Below are 20,746 nucleotides of genomic sequence, written 5' to 3' on the forward strand. Positions count from 1 at the left end.
CCACTGCCTTGTGGACAGCCTTCCCAGAAAAGTTGAAGCTGTTATAGCTGCAAAGGGTGGCCCAACTCAATATTGAACCCTACGGACTAAGACTGGGATGCCATGTAAGTTCCCGTGCATGTAAATGCAGGCGTCTCAATACTTTTGACATTATAAAGACCCTAGGTCATCATTGTTCAACTTTGCTCGTGACATATCCATAGGAACGAAAATGATTTCCCATATATACAGTCCTTTGTGTATTTTTCTTTTCTATGTTCCTGATTTCCGATCTTTAGATGTGACGTTATATGCTACTTTCTCTGGGGGGGAAAAAAAAATTAAGGATTTTATTTTGCTAAGCCTACAGTAGCTTCACCTAAAAGTAACCCTATTAATATGACCATTCTTCTTTCTTCTTTTCTTTTTCTTTGTCTTCTTTCTTCTTCTTCTTTTTTTTTCTTTCTTTTCTTTTTTTTCTTTTTCTTTCTTCTTTTCTTTTCTTTTCTTTTTTTTTTTCAGTAAATTTATAGATTTCTATTTGTGTAACTAAATTTGATTCCCAAGTTTAATTGCATGTTAGGCAAACAAAGGGAACCTGTCACGACAGAAATATGGGGCTGCCATTGCTTATCCAATCAGATGCAGCTACCGTTCAGGCACAATGGGAAATTCCTCCATCTGCAGGCTGAACAAAAAAATAACTATCAGTGTATGGCCAGCTTAATTCCTCCTCAATCTATTCCATACTAAAAAATAAAAAGAAAGTGTCTAGAGTTTTACTTCTAGAGACTTTTGAGGAGATTTACTAAAACGGGAGCAGTCAGAATCTGGTGCAGCTGCGCATGGTAGCCAATCAGCTTCTAACTTCAGCTTGTTCAATCCAGCTTTGACAATAGAACCTGGAAGCTGATTGGTTTCTATGCAGAGCTGCACCAGATTTTGCACTTTCCAGGTTTAGTAAATAACCCCCCCTCCCCCTGTTACTTTTCCCATTCACGAGTCTGTTGGAGCCCTTGGTAAATGCCAGCTTTTTACAGGTATAGGGGAGCATGTGAACTCTCCCAGGATGTAATTATTATGATTATATAGTATTTATTTAGCGCCGACAGTTTACGCAGCGCTTTACAACTTGAGGGTAGACGGTACAAATACGATACACTACAATACAGCAGGAATCAGAGGGCCCTGCTCGTTAGAGCTTACAATCTAAGAAAGAAATGTAATGCATTTAACATATTTTATACAGGTATACCCCACTTTTAAGTACACAATGGGACCAGAGTATGTATGTAAAACACAAATGTACTTAAAGTGATGCAATACCTTTTTTTTTTTTTTTTTTTTTTTCCAACCTCTCCATGCACGTAAATACACTAGCTCTATAGGAAATCTTGGTTGGCTTGACATGGCACTGCTCCTGAACCATAAGTGACAGGGACACCAAACTTAGGGAACACGTTAAGGGGGCCCAGGACTATGACATGGTAGATCACCTAGGCAAGCTGGTTGGCAACAAAATAGGATATGTTGTAGTCCTGGGTCCCCTCTTGGCCCTCCCATATGTTGGGTGTCCCTGTCACTTATGGTTCGGGAGCAGTGCCGTGTCAAGCCGACCAAGATTTCCCATAGATGCCAATGTTGCACAGGGAGCAGTGCCTTTCCAAGATTTCCCATAGACGCCAATGTTAAAACCAGCAGCAGTGCCATGTCAAGCTGACTAACATTTCCTATAGACGGCAATGTTAAAAACTGGGAGTAGTGCCATGCCAAGGTGACTAAGCTGTGCCCGTACTCGTGAGTAGTGATCGACCAATATCGTTTTTTTTTTTAAAACGGATACCCATATTTTGATCATCGGATATCGGTATCGGCCTATATTTTCGGACATGTAAAAAAATATATATATTTTTTTCTAAAGGTATTCCTGGAGGGATCTGGGGCTAAAAGACTCCAAGCCCCTCCTCGGCACTGAAAAGCATTCAAAATGCCAAGTTTGGCTGTTTTGAATGCTGTTTTTTTAATTCGGCGCTGAGTACCCGGAAGTGATGTCATGACATCACTTCTGGGTTCTTTACATGGAGACCGGTGCATGCGCACTTGCGGCAGGGATACTGTCTTTCACGGGGACACATCTTCATGCTAAAGCAGGTCTTCTCTTCGGCGGTGGAGGTAGGATGCCCGGGTCTCCCGGTGGGAAAGGAGACCCGGGTGAGCCGTGGAAGGCGGCGGGAGGGGGGGGGGGACGTCCTCTCCCGCTCCTTGTAATAACATCTGAGCGGCTTCTCGGCCGCATCGATTGTCATTACATGTCAGCCGACCGTCGGCTATGGACACCGGTACCAGGGTGATGCCTATAGCTGCCGGCATCACCCCAGGACATGCCCTTTCCCTAAATATCGGTAACCTCCGGGGCCGATTCCGATATATCGGGGAAAGTGCATATCGGCCATCGATATATCGGTGTTGCCGATAATCGGTCGCTCTCTACTCGTGAGTGTACGCAAAACGGGGTATGCCTGTACGTGTTATTTACCTGCAAAAGCCTCCCTTATGTAGACATCTAAGAGGCCTCGGATTGCTCCTGGGTGCTGCTATCTTGGATGTGAAGTCAGCAGGCTCACAGCTGTCACTCAAGTGACACTCAGTAGTATTCCCTTTTTCACCTGCCCCAGCAGCTACACCAAAGGTTATGGAGACAGTTGAGGGGAGGGGCAGAGGAGCTGGGTCAGCACAAACAGCAATTCAACACCTCCAGAAAAAAGAGCTGTGACATGCAGACAGAAGAGGGGACTCTTGACAGTGCTAGAGAGCTGACTCCTTATTCTTTATGTTGTCACATGTTCTAGGAAGTTCATAGGCACATTGCAAATAAATTAAAAAAACTATTTACGGAAAGGAAAAACACTGCAAAAAAGCATTTCAAATTCCTAATTTTTTTTATTTCTTTTTCTACCTGCCATTTTTTTTTTTAAGTTGGTGGCAGTCTCTTTAATTTTGGTTGTAGTGTTTTTCAGCACTGGGCTGGTGGTGTGATCTGTATTGTCCCTGGTGAGTTTTATGTCACTCCCTGCCTCTTTGACACACAAAGGTTCTGTACAGAACAAACAGAGCTGATTAAGCTGTTTTTCCATTGCTCTGTAGCTGCCATTAACCCCCATTAGGAATTCCAGTGAGAGCAACAACAGAGGGCTTATCAGAGCCTGGATCATGATATGGTGCAGCTCTGTGCACAGTGCAATGTCTAAAATTCAGCAATAAAGGGACTCTAATCTCACACTTTCTCCTGTTTACTTTTGTCTAGAGCAGTTTATTATAGCATGGGCTGCTTTTTCCAACCAACATTAGCCAGATATCCCCAAAGGGGCCTTGGTGTGAGGCCATTTCCTTCAATTACCCTCTTAAGGGGTAATAGCCTGAGTATATTATTATTATTATTATCAGGGCTTTTTTTCAGTAGGAACATGAGGGAACGCAGTTCCAGCACCTTCAGCACTGAATGTATGTAATGGCAAGGGGTGCTGGAAATCTTATGATGCTGGCTGCTGGGGGATCCATTTTTGCATGGGAGGGGTCTGTTGTGGCTAGGGGGTGTCTTATGTTGCTAAGGGGCCAATTGTTGCTGGGATGGATCTACTGTTGAGGGAGAGGTCTATAGTTGCTGGAGGATCTGTTGTTGCTGCCAGAGGGTCTATTGTTGTTGAGGTGGTATTTTGTAACAGGGGGCCCATTTTTGCTGGGGGTATAATGTTATGTGAGGAAACTATTGTGGGATCTTGTATTGATGGGGGATCTATTGTTTCTGAGTTGGAGTGTTTTGCTGCTAGCTGGATATATTGTTGCTGGGGGTCTATTATTGCTGGAGGGGTCTAATGTTGCTGTGATGGGGTCTGTTGTTGTTGGGGTGGGGTCTATTGTTCTTAAATGGATCTGTTATTGCTGGGGGGTCTAATGTTGCTGTGATGGGGGTCTAATGTTGCTTTGGTGGGGTCTATTGTTCCTAAATAGATCGTTATTGCTAGGGGGATCTAGTGTGGATGGGATGGGGTCTGTTGTTGCTGGGCTTCTATTGTTGCTGGCTGCAGAGGATCTATTTGACTGCTTTTTTTGTTATCAACAAAATGCATACAAATTATTTAAAGCAGAGTTCCACCCAAAAGTGGAACTTCCACTTTAAGGCCTCCTGACCCCCTGACATTCCACATTTGGCTTTTTTTTTTTTGGGGGGGAGCGGGTACCTAGATTTGACAGGTACTCACTTCCGCTCGGGCCACCTAGGTGGCTCGAGCGGAAGTTCTTCTCTCCCTGCAATCTTCTGGGACACATCACAGGTCCCAGAAAATTGCCCGTCCACACAGGACGCGCAGCGCGACTCGCGCATGCACAGTGCACACCCCACTGTGAAGCCGCAGGGTGCCCATACTAGAGATGCCGGCGCCGAAGGGAAGAAGAGGGAGAGAACCAAGGCTCCTGCCGGCCACATTGCTAGATCGTGGGACAGATGAGCGTGTGTTTTATTAAAAGTCAGAAGCTACACTGTTTGTAGCTGCTGACTTTTAATAAACACAAAAATGGGTGGAACTCCGCATAACACCACAAAATAATACTTGGTTCTGTATTCTCTAAGATAGGTGGTACTGGGAGGTGGGTAGGGGGGTGGAACAAAGGGATGGTACTCGGAGGTGGGTAGTGGGGAACCAAGGGATGGTACTCGGAGGTGGGTAGTGGGGAACCAAGGGATGGTACTCGGAGGTGGGTAGGGGGGAACCAAGGGATGGTACTCGGAGGTGGGTAGGGGGGAACCAAGGGATGGTACTCAGAGGTGTGTAGGGGGGTGGAACAAAGGGATGGTACTCGGAGGTGGGTAGTGGGGAACCAAGGGATGGTACTCGGAGGTGGGTAGGGGGGAACCAAGGGATGGTACTCGGAGGTGGGTAGGGGGGAACCAAGGGATGGTACTCGGAGGTGGGTAGGGGGGAACCAAGGGATGGTACTCGGAGGTGGGTAGGGGGGAACCAAGGGATGGTACTCGGAGGTGGGTAGGGGGTGGAACAAAGGGATGGTACTCGGAGGTGGGTAGGGGGTGGAACAAAGGGATGGTACTCGGAGGTGGGTAGGGGGGAACCAAGGGATGGTACTCGGAGGTGGGTAGGGGGGAACCAAGGGATGGTACTCGGAGGTGGGTAGGGGGGAACCAAGGGATGGTACTCGGAGGCAGGTAGATGCAGACCTGTCATCCACCCACTCTGCTCTGCTCAGTGGGGGATTAGCGCACAGATCCAATACTGACCAAATTGGATTCCACCCCATGTGAAAGGGGCCTTAGAGGGATTGTAAAGACAGAAGGTTTTTTTCTATCTTCATGCATTCTTTACATTAGGTTAAAAAACCTTCTGTGTGCCGCAGCTCCCCTAAAACTTACCTGAGCCCATCTCTATCCAGCGATGTTGCAGAAGTTTCTCAGCTGCCTGGGACTCCTCATTGGCTAAGACAGCAGCGAGACGGAATTGGCTCTCGCTGCTGTCAATCAAAGCCAGTCAGCCAATCAGGAGAGAGAGGGGGAAGGGCTGGGTCACGGCTCCATGTCTGAATGGACATAGGGAGCTGTGACTGGGCTCGGGTGCCCCCACAGCAAGCTGCTTGCTGTGGGGGAACTCAGCAGGAAGGGGGGGCAAGAGCACAGAAGAGGGACCCCAAAGAGGAGGATCTGGGCCACTCTGTGCAAAACCAACTGCACAGAGCAGGTAAGTATATAATGTTTGTCTATTTTTGTTTTTAAAAGGAGACTTTACAATCCCTTTAACCTCCATATACATCAAGGCTTCTTTACAGTAAGAGCTGTGAAAATGTGGAATAGACTCCCTCAAGAACTAGTTCTGGCCAGCTCTGTAGAATGTTTTTAAATAAAGAGCTGGATGTATTTCAAAATGCATAAAATATAACTGGATACTAATAGTTATAGGTAATAACACCAGGGGTTGTGAATCCAGAAAATGTCCTATTGCCTTCTGGGGGGATCATAAAGGAATGGTATTTTCCCCACTGGAGCAAATTGGATCATGCTTTATTGGGGTTTTTTTTGCCTTCCTCTAGATCAACTGTGGGTGCAGGTTTGTGTATACAGAGGTTATCTATTCTTTGCTTTTTTCATTTGGTTGAACTAGATAGGCTAGTGTCTTTTTTTTTTTTTTTTTTCAACCCAACATACAACTGATATGAATGATGTGCCTTTGCTATGTAAATGAAGTGCTGTATTAACAAGCTGTCGATCTATATGTCTTGCAGAACGGTCTTGTGCCAATCGTGGAACCTGAAATTCTGTCCGATGGATCACATGACCTCCAAAGATGCCAGTATGAAACAGAAAAGGTGAGAAGGCTTGCAGGTTTACCAAGGCCAAAGTGGTATTTCAGTCATAAGTGAAGGCTGTAAAACATTTACTGCCCTACTTCTATCATCCATGCAGGGCCGGGACAAGGGGTGGGCGATGGTTTATTGCAGGGATGGGCCTTTACCCTAAGGGAAGGGGGGGTGCAGTTTGGCATCCTTGCCCTGGGCGCTGGATGACCTTGTCCCGGTGTAACGTGAGAATTACCTACCCCGTGAGAAAAACCTACCCTCGTCACTTCCGGCCAGGAACAGCTGAGCAGTGCGCATGCCCACAGCCCCGGATACCTGATGTAACAGCTGAGGACCTGACTAGTGCGCATGCGCACTAGTAGGAAATAATCACGGTGTCCGTGAAAAAAACCTACCCACGCCACGCTTACATTAAAACAGCTGGGCTTCTATATAAGTCATCTCCGCTCCTGTCCCTGTCACTCCCCTGCTCTCGGCTAGTAAATATAAAAGCGGCTCTCGGCTCTGTGATTTATGTTCTCATACACCCGCCGCCGCTTTAATATTTAGTAGCCGAGATGAGGGAAGTGACAGGGATAGGAGTGGAGATCAGTAGTATTGCAGCACAGCTGTTTTAATGTAAACGCTGCATTACATACAGTGCCGTGCAACCGGAAGTGACGAGGGTAGGTTTTTCTCACGGGTAGGTAATTCTCACGGAACACCGGCATGGCATCCATGTGTTCACACACTCCTATACTGTGTGGCACAAAAACATACATTAGTTGAAAAAGAAACCCCCTTAGGTTTGTGGGACTTTAAGGGTAACAGTAAAGGCTCTCTTAAGAGAAATTTTTTACGTGTAATAAGTATAAAATTTATTTTGAAAAGGTGTAGTTATAACAAATAATCATCATAAACTGTACATATTTGTAGTCATAGACTCGAAAAAAAGCATGAATGATACAATACAGTTATAGGTACATAGCAGAGTCCAACGCGTTTCAAACTGTTTGTTTAGTACATAAATCTTCCTCAGGGAATCTGCATATGTTCCTGAAATACATAATTGAATATAAATTCCAAGAAAAAGAATATACATAGGCATTTTACAATGAAAGGTTTTTTGTACATGAAAAAAGTATTATTTGCATCTGCCACCACATGTTGCCCTGAAAATGCCCTGGAAAGCCTATTGCTTATCCAGGATACCCCTAGAGAAGAAACCTACTCCCAAAGATTAAGGGGGGAAAAAAGAGAGAAAAAAGAGGGGGGGAAGGAAAGGGGGAAGGGGGAGGGAAGGGGAAGGGGGAAGATAAAGAGACCCCTTGTGTTAAGGAACATACCTGCAAAACAATAGAGCCCAATAGGGTTCCACTTCGGGGGGTAAAACTCCCATGCGTTGAGAGCTAGAGTCAGGTATAAAGTATTGTAAGTATATTTACAAACATACTTACATCAATCCAGGATCTCTGACAGTTTCCTATAAATATACTCGCTGTTTCAGATACAGAATTAATCTTTATACCTGACTCTAGCTCTCAACGCATGGGAGTTTTACCCCCCGAAGGGGAACCCTATTGGGCTCTATTGTTTTGCAGGTATGTTCCTTAACACAAGGGGTCTCTTTATCTTCCCCCTTCCCCTTCCCTCCCCCTTCCCCCTTTCCTTCCCCCCCCCTCTTTTTTCTTTCTTTTTTCCCCCCTTAATCTTTGGGAGTAGGTTTCTTCTCTAGGGGTATCCTGGATAAGCAATAGGCTTTCCAGGGCATTTTCAGGGCAACATGTGGTCGCAGATGCAAATAATACTTTTTTCATGTACAAAAAACCTTTCATTGTAAAATGCCTATGTATATTCTGTTTCTTGGAATTTATATTCAATTATGTATTTCAGGAACATATGCAGATTCCCTGAGGAAGATTTATGTACTAAACAAACAGTTTGAAACGCGTTGGACTCTGCTATGTACCTATAACTGTATTGTATCATTCATGCTTTTTTTCGAGTCTATGACTACAAATATGTACAGTTTATGATGATTATTTGTTATAACTACACCTTTTCAAAATAAATTTTATACTTATTACACGTAAAAAATTTCTCTTAAGAGAGCCTTTACTGTTACCCTTAAAGTCCCACAAACCTAAGGGGGTTTCTTTTTCAATTTATGACGGGATTATGGTAACCAATTACCTGGTAGCTATCTACATTATTCTAAAAACATACATTAGTGCTCCTGGTCCCCAGTGCTAAATGATACTATTTGTCTATTTAAAGGCACCTTGCCCTCTTATTGGTGCCTGCTGGAGTCTGTCTCTTCTAGTTGCAGTCTTTCCCTATTTTCTTGTGGTGATAGCTGACCTTGCCAGGTTCTGGATTTCTGATCCACCTCTACCCGCCATGACCTAGGCTACACCTGAATACCAGTGCTGTATCTTGGCCTAGGCCAACAAGGCCCAGGCCTAGGGCGGCACTTTGCAGGGGGGCAGCAAAAAGCTGCACCCCGTACTGAAAAAAAAACAGCCTCCTCCTGGCTCCAGCACGAAAAGGGTCCCCGCCGGCTTGCGCTACACTTTTAGTATAGTGCCAGTCTTATGGGGCAAATTGGGCCGGAGGGCAGGGTCCAGGAGGCAAATCAATCTGGCACCCCCCATAAAGTGGTCATACCTGCCAGTATGTTAGTCAAATTAGAGGGTGCACAAGTTTATTCAGGCCTAGGGCAGTACAAAACCTAAATACACCACTGCTGAATAAACTTCCTGGTTTCTTTTGGCTCTCATTTTCTGGTTCTGACCACCCAGAGCCTAACTATCCTCTTGCCTATCCAACTATCCTCTTGCCTAATCCTTAAGCACTTTGCTGTGCTTAAATCTACTGATTCACCAGTATCAGAATCAATCCTCCTGGGGGGGTACCTGGGTACCATGTGTATAAAGCATCCTCAACGGGTCAAAAAGTGTTGTAGAGTGTATTGTTTGTGCTTCTGAAGTAGTATGAAGTATTTTTCTTTTTTTTTTTTTTTTATAGCTTTCAGTCTGTTTTTTGCCAATCTCAAAGCATTTTGCCCCTTGCTATAACACGAGCGTTGCCACTCTTCATAGTAATCCTCCAATGAAACCTAAACTAAAACACTCTCTTGCCAATTCAATGCAAAATAAAAGGTTCACCATTCCAGTGCAGTATATATTCACCTCCCATTGCTCCCCCCCACTCTGTTGGACTATCAGGAGTGGAATGAAATACAGAGGAATGGCTAAGCATATGAATTACTGTCCCTCTCTCTTGTGACAGTACTGATGCCTCCTGGTTGGCCAAGTCACAAAGGAGTCCATAGCCCTTTCTGAGCAGCATTGGAGTGAGGAAAGGTGGGCACATGCTGCTTGGGAAGAAGGAGTTAAGTAAACCTTTTACAGTACTTGGTCTTGCATGGGCAAAGGAATGGGCTGCTCTCCAGACCTTTTTATATAAGAAAGTAGACTAAACCTTTAACCACTTTACCACTAGAGGATTTTGCTGTCTTGCGTCTGGGCCACTTTTTTGCGATTCAGCGCTGTGCGACTTTAACGGACAATTGCGCGGTCGTACGACGCCGTACCCAAACAAAATTTACGTCCTTTTTTCCCCAGAAAACCGAGCTTTCTTTTGGTGGTATTTGATCACCTGTGCAATTTTTACTTTTTGCGCTATAAACAAAAAAAGAGCGTTTATTTTGAAAAAATAACAATATTTTTAACTTTTTTTTTTTTTTATATGAAATTCCCCCCCGAAAAAAGGTAAAAAAATTTCTTTTAAATTTTTGGCCAATTTGTTTTCTGCTACCTATGTTTGGTAAAAAAAAATCACAACAAGCGTATTTTGATTGGTTTGCGCAAAAGTTATTGCGTTTACTAACAAAGGGAAAGATTTCTGTCATTTTTGGTGTTTGTTTTTTTTTTTTTTTTTTTTAACGTGTAATGGTGGCGATCTGCGATTTTTTTTTTTTTGCAGGACTGCGACATTGCGGCAGACAGATCGGACCCTTGACTGACATTTTTGACACTTTTGGGGGTACCAGCGACATTACTGCAGTAATCAATGCTATAAATATGCACTGTTACTGTACAAATGACACTGGCAGGGAAGGGGTTAATTTTATTGGAGAGGGAGGGGTTAATGTATGCCTGGTGCTTACTAACATTTGAGGGGGGAGGTGACTGTGTGACACAAGGACAGATCGAGGGTTCAACTATGCTGAACCCTGCAATCTGACCCTGCCTGTCACTTAGGAGATCCGCCCGCTTGTGTTTACACAAGCAGGCGGATCTCCACACTGGATTCCCCGACGATCGGGGAAGAGCAGCGGCGATCGCTGCTGCTCCTCCCCTGGCCCGACTCCCGCTGTGACTGCCGCCGAGAAAGGGGAGTGTCTGGCGACGTAGGTCTACGTCTCCAGACGATAACTAACCACTTTGCCGCAGTAGGCTCAACGTGAGCAGATGGCAAGTGGTTAAAAAAAGAAAAAAAAAAAGGAGAACTTAATGGACAGTAAACACTGAATGAAATCTCAAAAAAAAAAAATTTATGAAGTGGATGGATGTTTTGAAGGGGACATGTCAGGATAGAAAGAAGGACCTGGCTTAGTTTTGAAGATGAAAACATTTTTGATGTCAGCCATATCCTTTGTTCATTACTTATGGGCCATACACACTATAAGATTTTCTGAAGACTTTTTCCTTTTAGATTTACCAAAACCATATAATATGAGGTCAAACCTAAACACTTTCAATTTGTATGCAATCTGGCAGGCCCTTGCACTACATAGAAAAGGTAAGTCTGAAGGAAAAAGTCTTCAGAAAATCTTATAGTGTGTATGGCCCTTTAGTCATTGACCTGGGATAAGTGTATAGTATGTAGTGTCACGTCACTTGATTAAGCACCTTGAAAAGTTGTCAGTAATGGAACATTCCATGTTTCTCTCAACAATTATCTTTAAAAGCTAAAATTTCAAGCAGATAAAAAAACACCAAATTTTTATATACACTAAATTACCAAAAGTATTGGGACTTTAAATGCACATGAACTTTAACCACTTGCCGACCGCCGCACGACTATCTACGTCGGCGGTCAGCCCCTCACAGGCAAACTAACGTAGGGCTACGTTGCTTGCTTGTGAGGGTCTAGGGAGCGAGCGCGCGCCCCCCGGGGCGCGCTCCCGCTCCCGCGTGGTCACGGACCCCCCCGCGCGTGTGACCAGCGGACCCGATGTCCGCCGGTCACTCGGCGATCGGCGGGGGAGAGGGAGAATGTCAGGCAGCTTGTGTAAACAAACTGCCTGTCATTCTCCTCGCTGCAAAGACACTGATAAAACGGATCTTTTATGTAGATCCGTTGATCAGTGTCTTTACAGCTAGAGCCACAGCCAATCACAGTAGAAACCACGCCCCTAGGGACACACACAGCCCCTCCCTTCCAAATAAAGTTAACCCCTTCACTACCAGTGTATTTTTACAGTAACAGTGCATATATATAGCACTGATTACTGTAGAAATGTCACTGGTAACCCCAAAAGTGTCAAAAATGTCAGTCAAGGGTCCGATCTGTCCGCCGCAATGTCGCAGTACCGCAAAAAAAATCGCAGATCGCCGCCATTACGCATTAAAAAAAAAAACAACAAAAATGACAAAAATCTTTCCCTTTGTTAGTAAACGCGATAACTTTTGCGCAAACCAATCAAAATACGCTTTTTGCGATTTTTTTTTTACCAAACATAGGTAGCATAAAATAAATTGGCCGAAAATTTTTAAAAATTTTGATTTTTACATTTTTTTTTGGGGGAATTTCATATAAAAAAATGTGAAAAATATTGCTATTTTTGCAAAATTGACGCTCTTTTTTTGTTTATAGCGCGTGATCAAAAAATCGCACAGGTGATCAAATACCACCAAAAGAAAGCTCTGTTTGTGGGAAAAAAAGGACGTCAAATTCGTTTAGGTACAGCGTCGCACGACCGCGCAATTGTGCGTTAAATTCACGCAGTGCCGAATCGCAAAATACCCCCTGGTCGGAATGGGGGTAAAATCTTCCGGGGCTTAAGTGGTTAATGGCATCCCAGTCTTAGTCCCTAAGGTTCAATATTGAGTTGGCCCACCCTTTGCAGCTATAACAGCTTCAACTTTTTTTTAGGAAGGCTGTCCACAAGGTTTAGGAGTGTGTCAATGGGAATTTTTGACCGTTCTTCGAGAAATGCATTTGTGAGGTCAGGCACTGATGTTGGGACAAGAAGGCCTGGCTCGCCGTCTGCGCTCTAATTCATCCCGAAGGTGTTCTGTTGGGTTGAGGTCACGACTCTGTGCAGGCCAGTCAAGTTCCTCTACCCCAAACTCGCTCATCCATGTCTTTACAGACCTTGGTTTGTGCACTGGTCCATTCATTTGGTGGTGTGAGGTAGTTTTTCTGGGGTTGGTCTTGGCTCCTTAGTTCCAGTGAAGGAAACTCTTACGGTGTCAGCATACCAAGACATTTTGGACAATTTCATGCTTCCCAACTGAGAACAGTTTGGGGATGGCCCCTTCCTGTTCCAACATGACTGCACACCAGTGCACAAAGCAAGGTCCATAAAGACATAGATGAGTGAGTTTGGGATGGAGAAACCTGACTGGCCTGCACAGAGTCCTGACCTCAACCCGATAGAACACCTTTGGGATGAATTAGAGTGAAGACTGCTAGCCAGACCTTCTCGTCGAATATCAGTGCCTGACCTTGCAAATGCACTTCTAGAAGAATGGTAAAACATTCCCATAGACACACTCCTAAACCTTGTGGACAGCCTTCCCAGAAGAGTTGAAGCTGTTATAGCTGCGCAGGGTGGGCCAACTCAACATTGGACTCTACAGACTAAGACTGGGATGCCATTAAAGTTCATGTAAAGGCAGGCATCCCAATACTTTTGACAATATAGTGTGTATTTGTGTGTAGATATCATTAAAAATATTGAAATGTATCTGTAAAGCCTGGTACACATGGGCCGAAAATCGGCCGGTTCCTACTGAATGGTCTGTGTGGACAGGTTTTACAGAAGGTGGTCCAACGATTGGCTTCGGTCTTGTCAGAAAACCAGTTTTCGATCAGCGCTCGTAGTGGATGGCTGCAAGCACTGCTCAGTATATTCTGAGAGTATAGAGCGGGAGCCCCCCTATCAGACTACAATGTCTCAGTGGGAGAGAGATCTGTCCGTGTTGTGTGTGTGTGTGTTTTTTTTTTTTTTTTTTTTTCTTTTTTTCTTTTTTCAACTCGCTGGCTGGACGAAAAAAAAAAAAATGAAAAAAGTGTACCCAGCTCAAATGCAGCTAGTATAAGTACCTAAATTTGACTTGGTAACTGTCTTTTGTAATCCTTTGTAGAGCAGCACTTAGAGAGGGAGGGGCAGAACTAGGAGCCAATAAGGTGTGCTGTATACACATGTGCTGGTAAAGAACATATCAGGAGAAAGAGGAGTATGAGGATAAAGGTGACCTCCTGCTGCTCCTACACTGCCCAATCAGTCTGGGGAGACCAAGGTGATGTAACTTTATTGCTTTACTGTAGCATAGAAAAATCAGGTCAGCAGGCTAGTTGTACAATCTTACAGAGGTGTGTAAATCTCAAGACTGCATGGACAAACATAGTAATACTTTGGAAAATTGCTATTACCAGAAAGAAAAGGCAGAAACGCAAAATATTCCCAGCACTATTTTTCTTTAGTGACCCACATTAAAAATTACAAGTCCTGCTTAAGGCTCCACCAGCTCCTCTTGCATGACAAGGACAGAGCTCATCCCACCTCAAAACATCCAGTAGGGAAATGAAGTCCTAAAAGTTTCACATCACAGCATGATGATCCCCATGATTAAGCCCCGGGGGCGGAGTGAAACACATTGGGGTGGAGTGAAACACATTGGGGCGTGGCCGATGTGGAGCCCAGTCTGAGGCTGTCATACACCTCCCAACAGGGTTTTGCTGTGATGTGCAACTTTTAGGACTTCCTTTCCCTACTCCTTTTTCTTTAGTTCATGCTTGAACTGTGTAGCTTCTTTCCCACACCCTTGTTGAATATTAACCTTTGTTTTTTTGCATTGATATTGGTTATTGGAGAAGTCTGGGAATGTTGCCAGATGGAGTTTGAACCAGGCCCTGCTGACCTGAAGATCCTGGCTAGTTTTGCTCAATCAGCGAATACTGTGTATAGTTTGCACACTATACTTGCCTCCATTTGTTGCTCTAATTTCAATTGCTAGGTTTGCATCTGCTTAACCACTTGCCGACCGCCGCAAGTACATATACTGCAACGGTCAGCCCCTCACAGGCAGAGTGATGTATCGTTGCGTCACTAGCCTGTGAGGCTCTGGGCTCTCTCCCGCGCGGTCACGCCCCCCCCCCGCGCGCGCGTGGACCCGGACACGCCCCCCCCCCGCGCGTGGACCCGATGTCCGCCGGTCACTCAGCGATCGTCGGGGGAGAGGGAGAAAGGCAGGCGGCTAGTGTAAACAAGCCGCCTGTCATTCTCCCCTGTGTAGAAACAATGATCATACGGTTCTACTATGTAGAACCGTTGATCATTGTTCCTACAGCTCAAGCCACAGCCAATCACAGTTTACTGCAGTAATGTCACTGGTAACCCCAAAAGTGTCAAAAATGTCAGTCAAGGGTCCGATCTGTCCGCCGCAATGTCGCAAAAAAATCGCAGATCGCCGCTATTACGCGTAAAAAAAAAAAAACAACAAAACCAACAAAAATGACAAAAATCTTTCCCTTTGTTAGTAAACGCGATAACTTACTTAACCAATCAAAATATGCTTTTTGCAAATTTTTTTTTTTTTTTTACCAAACATATGTAGCATAAAACAAATTGGCCGAAAATGTTAAATTTTTATTATTTTTTTTTGGGGAATTTCATATAAAAAAAATGTGAAAAATATTGTTATTTTTGCAAAATTGACGCTCTTTTTTTGTTTGTAGCGCATGATCAAAAAATCGCACAGGTGATCAAATACCACCAAAAGAAAGCTCTGTTTGTGGGGAAAAAAAGGACGTCAAATTTGTTTGGGTACAGCGTCGTACGACCGCGCAATTGTCCGTTAAAGTCACGCAGTGCCGAATTGCAAAATACCCCCTGGTCTTTCAGCAGCCAAATCCTCTGGGGCTTAAGTGGTTAAAGCAAACCTTCTGGCTGTTTTTACATTATAAAAGTGAAAGTGCTGCTTGCTTCTAACCTTTTTGGCCAAGAAGGCCTTCCTGGTGCAGCTATTCATGATGGTGTTTTTTTTCCGTTAATGTGCCTGACTTCCCTGATCTCAGCATTAAGTCCCACAAGTTTCCATTGTTTGTCACTGATGCATTCTCATTGGTCAGGGGATGACAGTTATACAGTATGAAGTACTTTTTTTTTTTTTTTTAAAGAAGCTTGTCGTAAAAGGCAGTAGCTCTGCTGTTGTGTTGACTTTTTGACGTCAAAACTTTGAGTCACTGACTGAAAATAAAACATGCAGACAAGGTCTTCCAAGGTTTTCACAACTATACTAATTTGTGTTATGTTCTATTTCAGTCACTTATACACAGTCACATTTATGGAGGAAGGTCATCATTGACGGCCTCCAAAAATCACTGAAGTTTATGTTAAGACAAAACCCCACTTTATCTCCATTCACATTGTGACATCACGCAGCTGGCGAAACGTTGGGGGAGAGCGGGTGTAAGTGGTGTGGGAGCGGAGGAAGGATGTGAAGTGCCTTTGCTTTCGGAGCTCCCGAATGAGGGTAGAGAAACCCTACTTGCTTTCATATACTAATAGAAGTGACTGATAAGATTTCCAGTGATTCTGTTGGCTCCAAGACTGTGGTGGTATGGAGGAAAAAGAGAGATGTGGAGAGTATTCCATCATCTAATTAAACATACTTCTTATTTTACAGTGGTAATAAAATACTGCTCATATGTAAATAGAATGTACAGATTTTTTGGTGAATGACAAAAAATGAAACAGTAGGACAAAAGTATTTCAAAATGTGTTTTATTCTTTCACTGGAGTCCACTTACTAGATAGCATTGGAATACAATGTAATAATCATGGTTAATGCTTTATTGTATAAGATTGTTGGTACCTCAAACCAATGTTGAATGGGACTTTTAAGGCAAGTATAGAAAAATTCAACGAAAATGTAAAGAAAATAAAAATTTAATGATAAGAAAACATGTACAAGGTAAGTACAGAAGTGATGGGGTTATAGACCCTTGTGAAGGGGTGAAATAGATAGAAAATTGTGACACATGGTAAAGGTGACTTTAGGATATCTCTCTGTTATTCCAGGCCTCCTGCTTGGACTTTCAGAGAGTGTCTCCTATGTTCCCAACGCGTTTCGGCTCATATATATAGGACCTTTCTCAAGGGTGTCAGTCACCAATTCTGTAGGTTTAATACAGATAGGGTGTTAAATAGCTCATATTTGCACCACCTGATTTTATTCAATGTGGTGAATACTTTAGAAAATTATACATACATATATTTGTTTTAAATCCTTGTGTTGGGGTGGGTCCCTTCTTAGCACAACGAGAATCTATGCGGCTTCCTGAAAACATATATTGTAAGACAAACCCTACTATGAGGGATAGACCCAGGAATATTACCTGACCTACACAACCACCTGGTGAGATTCGCAGCACCCACCTTTTTCCATAGAACCATATGTATATGTATGTACAGTTTGACCAATTTAAAATACACCATCACAAGAAAAATGAAATCTTTATATTTGATATATATTCTTACAATATATGTTTTCAGGAAGCCGCATAGATTCTCGTTGTGCTAAGAAGGGAACCACCCCAACACATAAGGATTTAAAACAAATATATGTATGTATAATTTTCTAAAGTATTCACCACATTGAATAAAATCAGGTGGTGCAAATATGAGCTATTTAACACCCTATCTGTATTAAACCTACAGAATTGGTGACTGACACCCTTGAGAAAGGCCCTATATGAGCCGAAACGCGTTGGGAACATAGGAGACACTCTCTGAAAGTCCAAGCAGGAGGCCTGGAATAACAGAGAGATATCCTAAAGTCACCTTTACCATGTGTCACAATTTTCTATCTATTTCACCCCTTCACAAGGGTCTATAACCCCATCACTTCTGTACTTACCTTGTACATGTTTTCTTATCATTAAATTTTCTTTTCTTTACATTTTCGTTGAATTTTTCTATACTTGCCTTAAAAATCCCATTCAACATTGGTTTGAGGTACCAACAATCTTATACAATATTTATCCAGGGACGACAGCAAAACCCAACTATGAATAGGATAATAGAGATCAAATCTTTTCTATAATCATGGTTAATGCTGCCATATACCTACAGTACATTATATAAATGTATGTCTTTTATTGCAGGTCCTGTCTGCAGTGTACCATGCCCTAATCCAACATCATGTGTATCTTGAGGGCACTCTCTTAAAGCCCAACATGGTGACAGGAGGACAATCATCCCCTCAAAAATTTACACCTGAGCAGGTCGCTATGTCAACTGTTACTGCCCTGAGACGAACGGTCCCTTCTGCAGTCCCAGGTAAATAAGGCTTTTGTCAAAATGAATCTGTTAGGATTGAGATATGAGGCTACAATCACTGGCCCATTTCGAATGGTAGAAGCTCCACGAGTGTTAACCTGATCCTGGCATCACTACCTAGTGGGACACTGATGCCAGATATTAAAGCCAGGATCAGAATGACAGCCCTGGAGTTTGCAACATTAAAAAAGCAGATCAGTAATGGCAATTTTCATAATGAAAGCATTAGGCTCCATTCACACTAGTACGACTTGTCAGGCGACTTGTGTGCCCTCAAGTCGCTTGTCATAACAAATGAAATGTAAATAAATGAGAGCCGTCTTAATATGCACTACTGAAGTCGCTCAGACTTCAGAAAAGGGTCCTGTACTACTTCAAGGCGACTTGTATCCGACTTGTGCCAATAGACCTCAATGGGAGTCGCCTCCAAGTCGGATCCTTATTTTTTGTCAAGCGACTTGTTATCAGACTTTCCAGGAAGAAGAAAGATTAGTCAGGCATTCCCCACATTGCAGCCATGCCTACAGTTCCTATACCATTATCTCTGCCTGGTCTGTGTGAGTGGCACTGGTGGGCAGTGGCGGACACTGATACGTGGCACTGGTGGACACTGATACGTGGCACTGGTGGGCAGTGGCACTGGTGGACACTGATTTGTGGCACTGGTGGACACTGATGCGTGGCACTGGTGGACACTGATGCGTGGCACTGGTGGACACTGATGCGTGGCACTGGTGGGCAAGGAGGAAATGAGTAAAAAAAAACAGAAAAGGGGAATTGGGTCACAACACATCATATTCTGATTGGCCAAATACAATTTGGCCAATCATATAAGTCGCTTTAAATAATTCACAAGTAGCGCTGAAGTCGCGGTAAAGTCGATGTAAAAAGTCGCTCCGTCATGGGTCGACTTATGGTCGCGGTAGTGTGAACCGAGTCTTAAAGCACCAAATTTATAGTTTGGCTTTATATGTACAAATAAAGGTTGAGGTACCTGCCTATAACATCAGATATTCCATTGGTGAAGCTTGTGCCTATAGTTCCAATTTCTGCCAAATTTGGGAAGAAGTACAGATGGTGGATCTAGAAAATCCAGTAGGAAGACCTTGCTCAGCTCTTTCAGGTTCCGTTTGTATAGATAGTTAAATCCGATCCTTGTTGAATCGCTTGTAAACTGCAGAGAGAATTTAAGTTTTCTACTTTTTAAATAAAGTCCTCCTTTGATGGTTTTACGCTATGAGGAGACTTTTTGTTTTCTATGGGTAGCCGAGTTCCTATATGCATAAGTGAAGATTTGATGTGACCGAGGAGACTTTAAAAACCATACGGAGATTAGTGTGTCATCTCGGGTTTTATTACCTCTTGCTTGAATGACTCTCTGCCGCTGGCATTGGAGTCCACTAACCATGGTAAGCGCTCCTGACTCTCCCCTGTGGTGACGGTCACACTTTTTGCCAATCTTCCAGTCTGAACACGGGATGCCCCTTTTGGATATGGACTCTATTCCTTATTTGAACACATTTTATTCACGCTATTGAGGACATTTACTCTTTTTCCATATGCATTTTTTGCACATTTGTCACTTTGCACTTTATTTGGTTTTGCACAGTCATTTACATATTTCACACGGTATGTTTTTTTATGTAGCACTTTACATAGTTACATAGAAGGTGAGGTTGAATAAAGACAATAGTCCATCCAGTTCAACCTGTGTAGGTGTGTGTGGCCGTAATCATCTCTCGTACCCCTGAATGTTCTGATCCTTGAGATGTAAGTCCAAGAGTCTTTTGAAAGCCACCATACTTCCCGCAGAAACCACCTCTTGTGGTAGAGAATTCCACAATCTTGTAGCCCTAACAGTAAAGAACTCCCCATGTTACATGTCAGATTCATTTATGCATTTTTTTTTCACATGTTTGTAGCGTGGCTCTTTTCTAGTTCCATCCAACTGCCATGGATCAAAAACCAAAACTCAAACACTGTGGTATAGACTAAAATCAGCTATATATAAAGAAAAATTTGTAAATACCCAAAACCTACTTCAATGAGACCTGTCATCTAATAAAGACCACAAAATTATCATGCTATAACAAATCCAAAGGATTAACAGTGAGAGGGACCAGAGTTGATGACCATACTAATGAGGGGGTCCGTCCACTACAAGCGCCAAGAGATAAAAAATGCCATTAGGTCACTCAACCTACAAGCATCACAAACTAACTATATCTCTCTCTGCATTGATTTCTTGCAGGTATCTGCTTCCTGTCTGGAGGTCAGAGTGAAGAAGAGGCATCTCTTAACCTGAATGCCATGAACCGCTGCAATCTCCTTCGCCCTTGGCGCCTGTCCTTCTCTTATGGCCGTGCCCTTCAGGCCTCAGCACTCTCTGCCTGGGTTGGGAAAACAGAGAATCAGAAAGCGGCACAGGAAGCTTTTGTTAAGAGAGCAAAGGTCAGAATAACTCCTCAACTCTTTAAGCAGAATAATTCAAACTCATGTCAGGTATTTCATTTCTGTTGGTGTTCCCTAGCCGAGAATTCCCTTTACTTCCTGTCCCAGGTGTCTTGATTGAAATATTTCCCCTCATCATTTGTTTCAAAAACTGTAAAATTTTAGATTTCTCATCACTTTCTGTAACATTGGCCACCAAGACAAAAAGACAGTGGATCTTCCCAAGGGGAACATGGACAGCAATAAAAACCGGACCCTTGCGCTAACATCTTCCTACTCCATCCAAAACTACAGATACTGTATACTGTAAAGCTAGCCACAAAACTTGGTCAGTTCAGCAGGGACTGGCTGAATTTGAATCCATCCTTGGCTAGTCCCGTTAGAAAGAAGCCAATCTAA

The 20,746-nt window shown here is 43.5% G+C and overlaps 1 protein-coding gene across 1 annotated transcript in view; it reads left to right on the forward strand.

The window, feature by feature from the left end:
- LOC309564523 (fructose-bisphosphate aldolase B-like) overlaps window positions 1-20,746 on the forward strand; it is a 39,452-nt gene that overhangs the window by 16,742 nt on the left and 1,964 nt on the right. Inside the window, exons 6-8 of the mRNA XM_082269155.1 lie at window positions 6,265-6,348; window positions 17,722-17,896; window positions 20,148-20,347. Of these exons, the coding sequence (XP_082125281.1) occupies window positions 6,265-6,348; window positions 17,722-17,896; window positions 20,148-20,347 (459 nt within the window). The remainder of the gene's footprint in view (window positions 1-6,264; window positions 6,349-17,721; window positions 17,897-20,147; window positions 20,348-20,746) is intronic.

This window comes from Pelophylax lessonae (genome assembly GCF_965119305.1).
Source record: "Pelophylax lessonae genome assembly, chromosome: 9".
Lineage (NCBI taxonomy): Eukaryota > Metazoa > Chordata > Amphibia > Anura > Ranidae > Pelophylax > Pelophylax lessonae.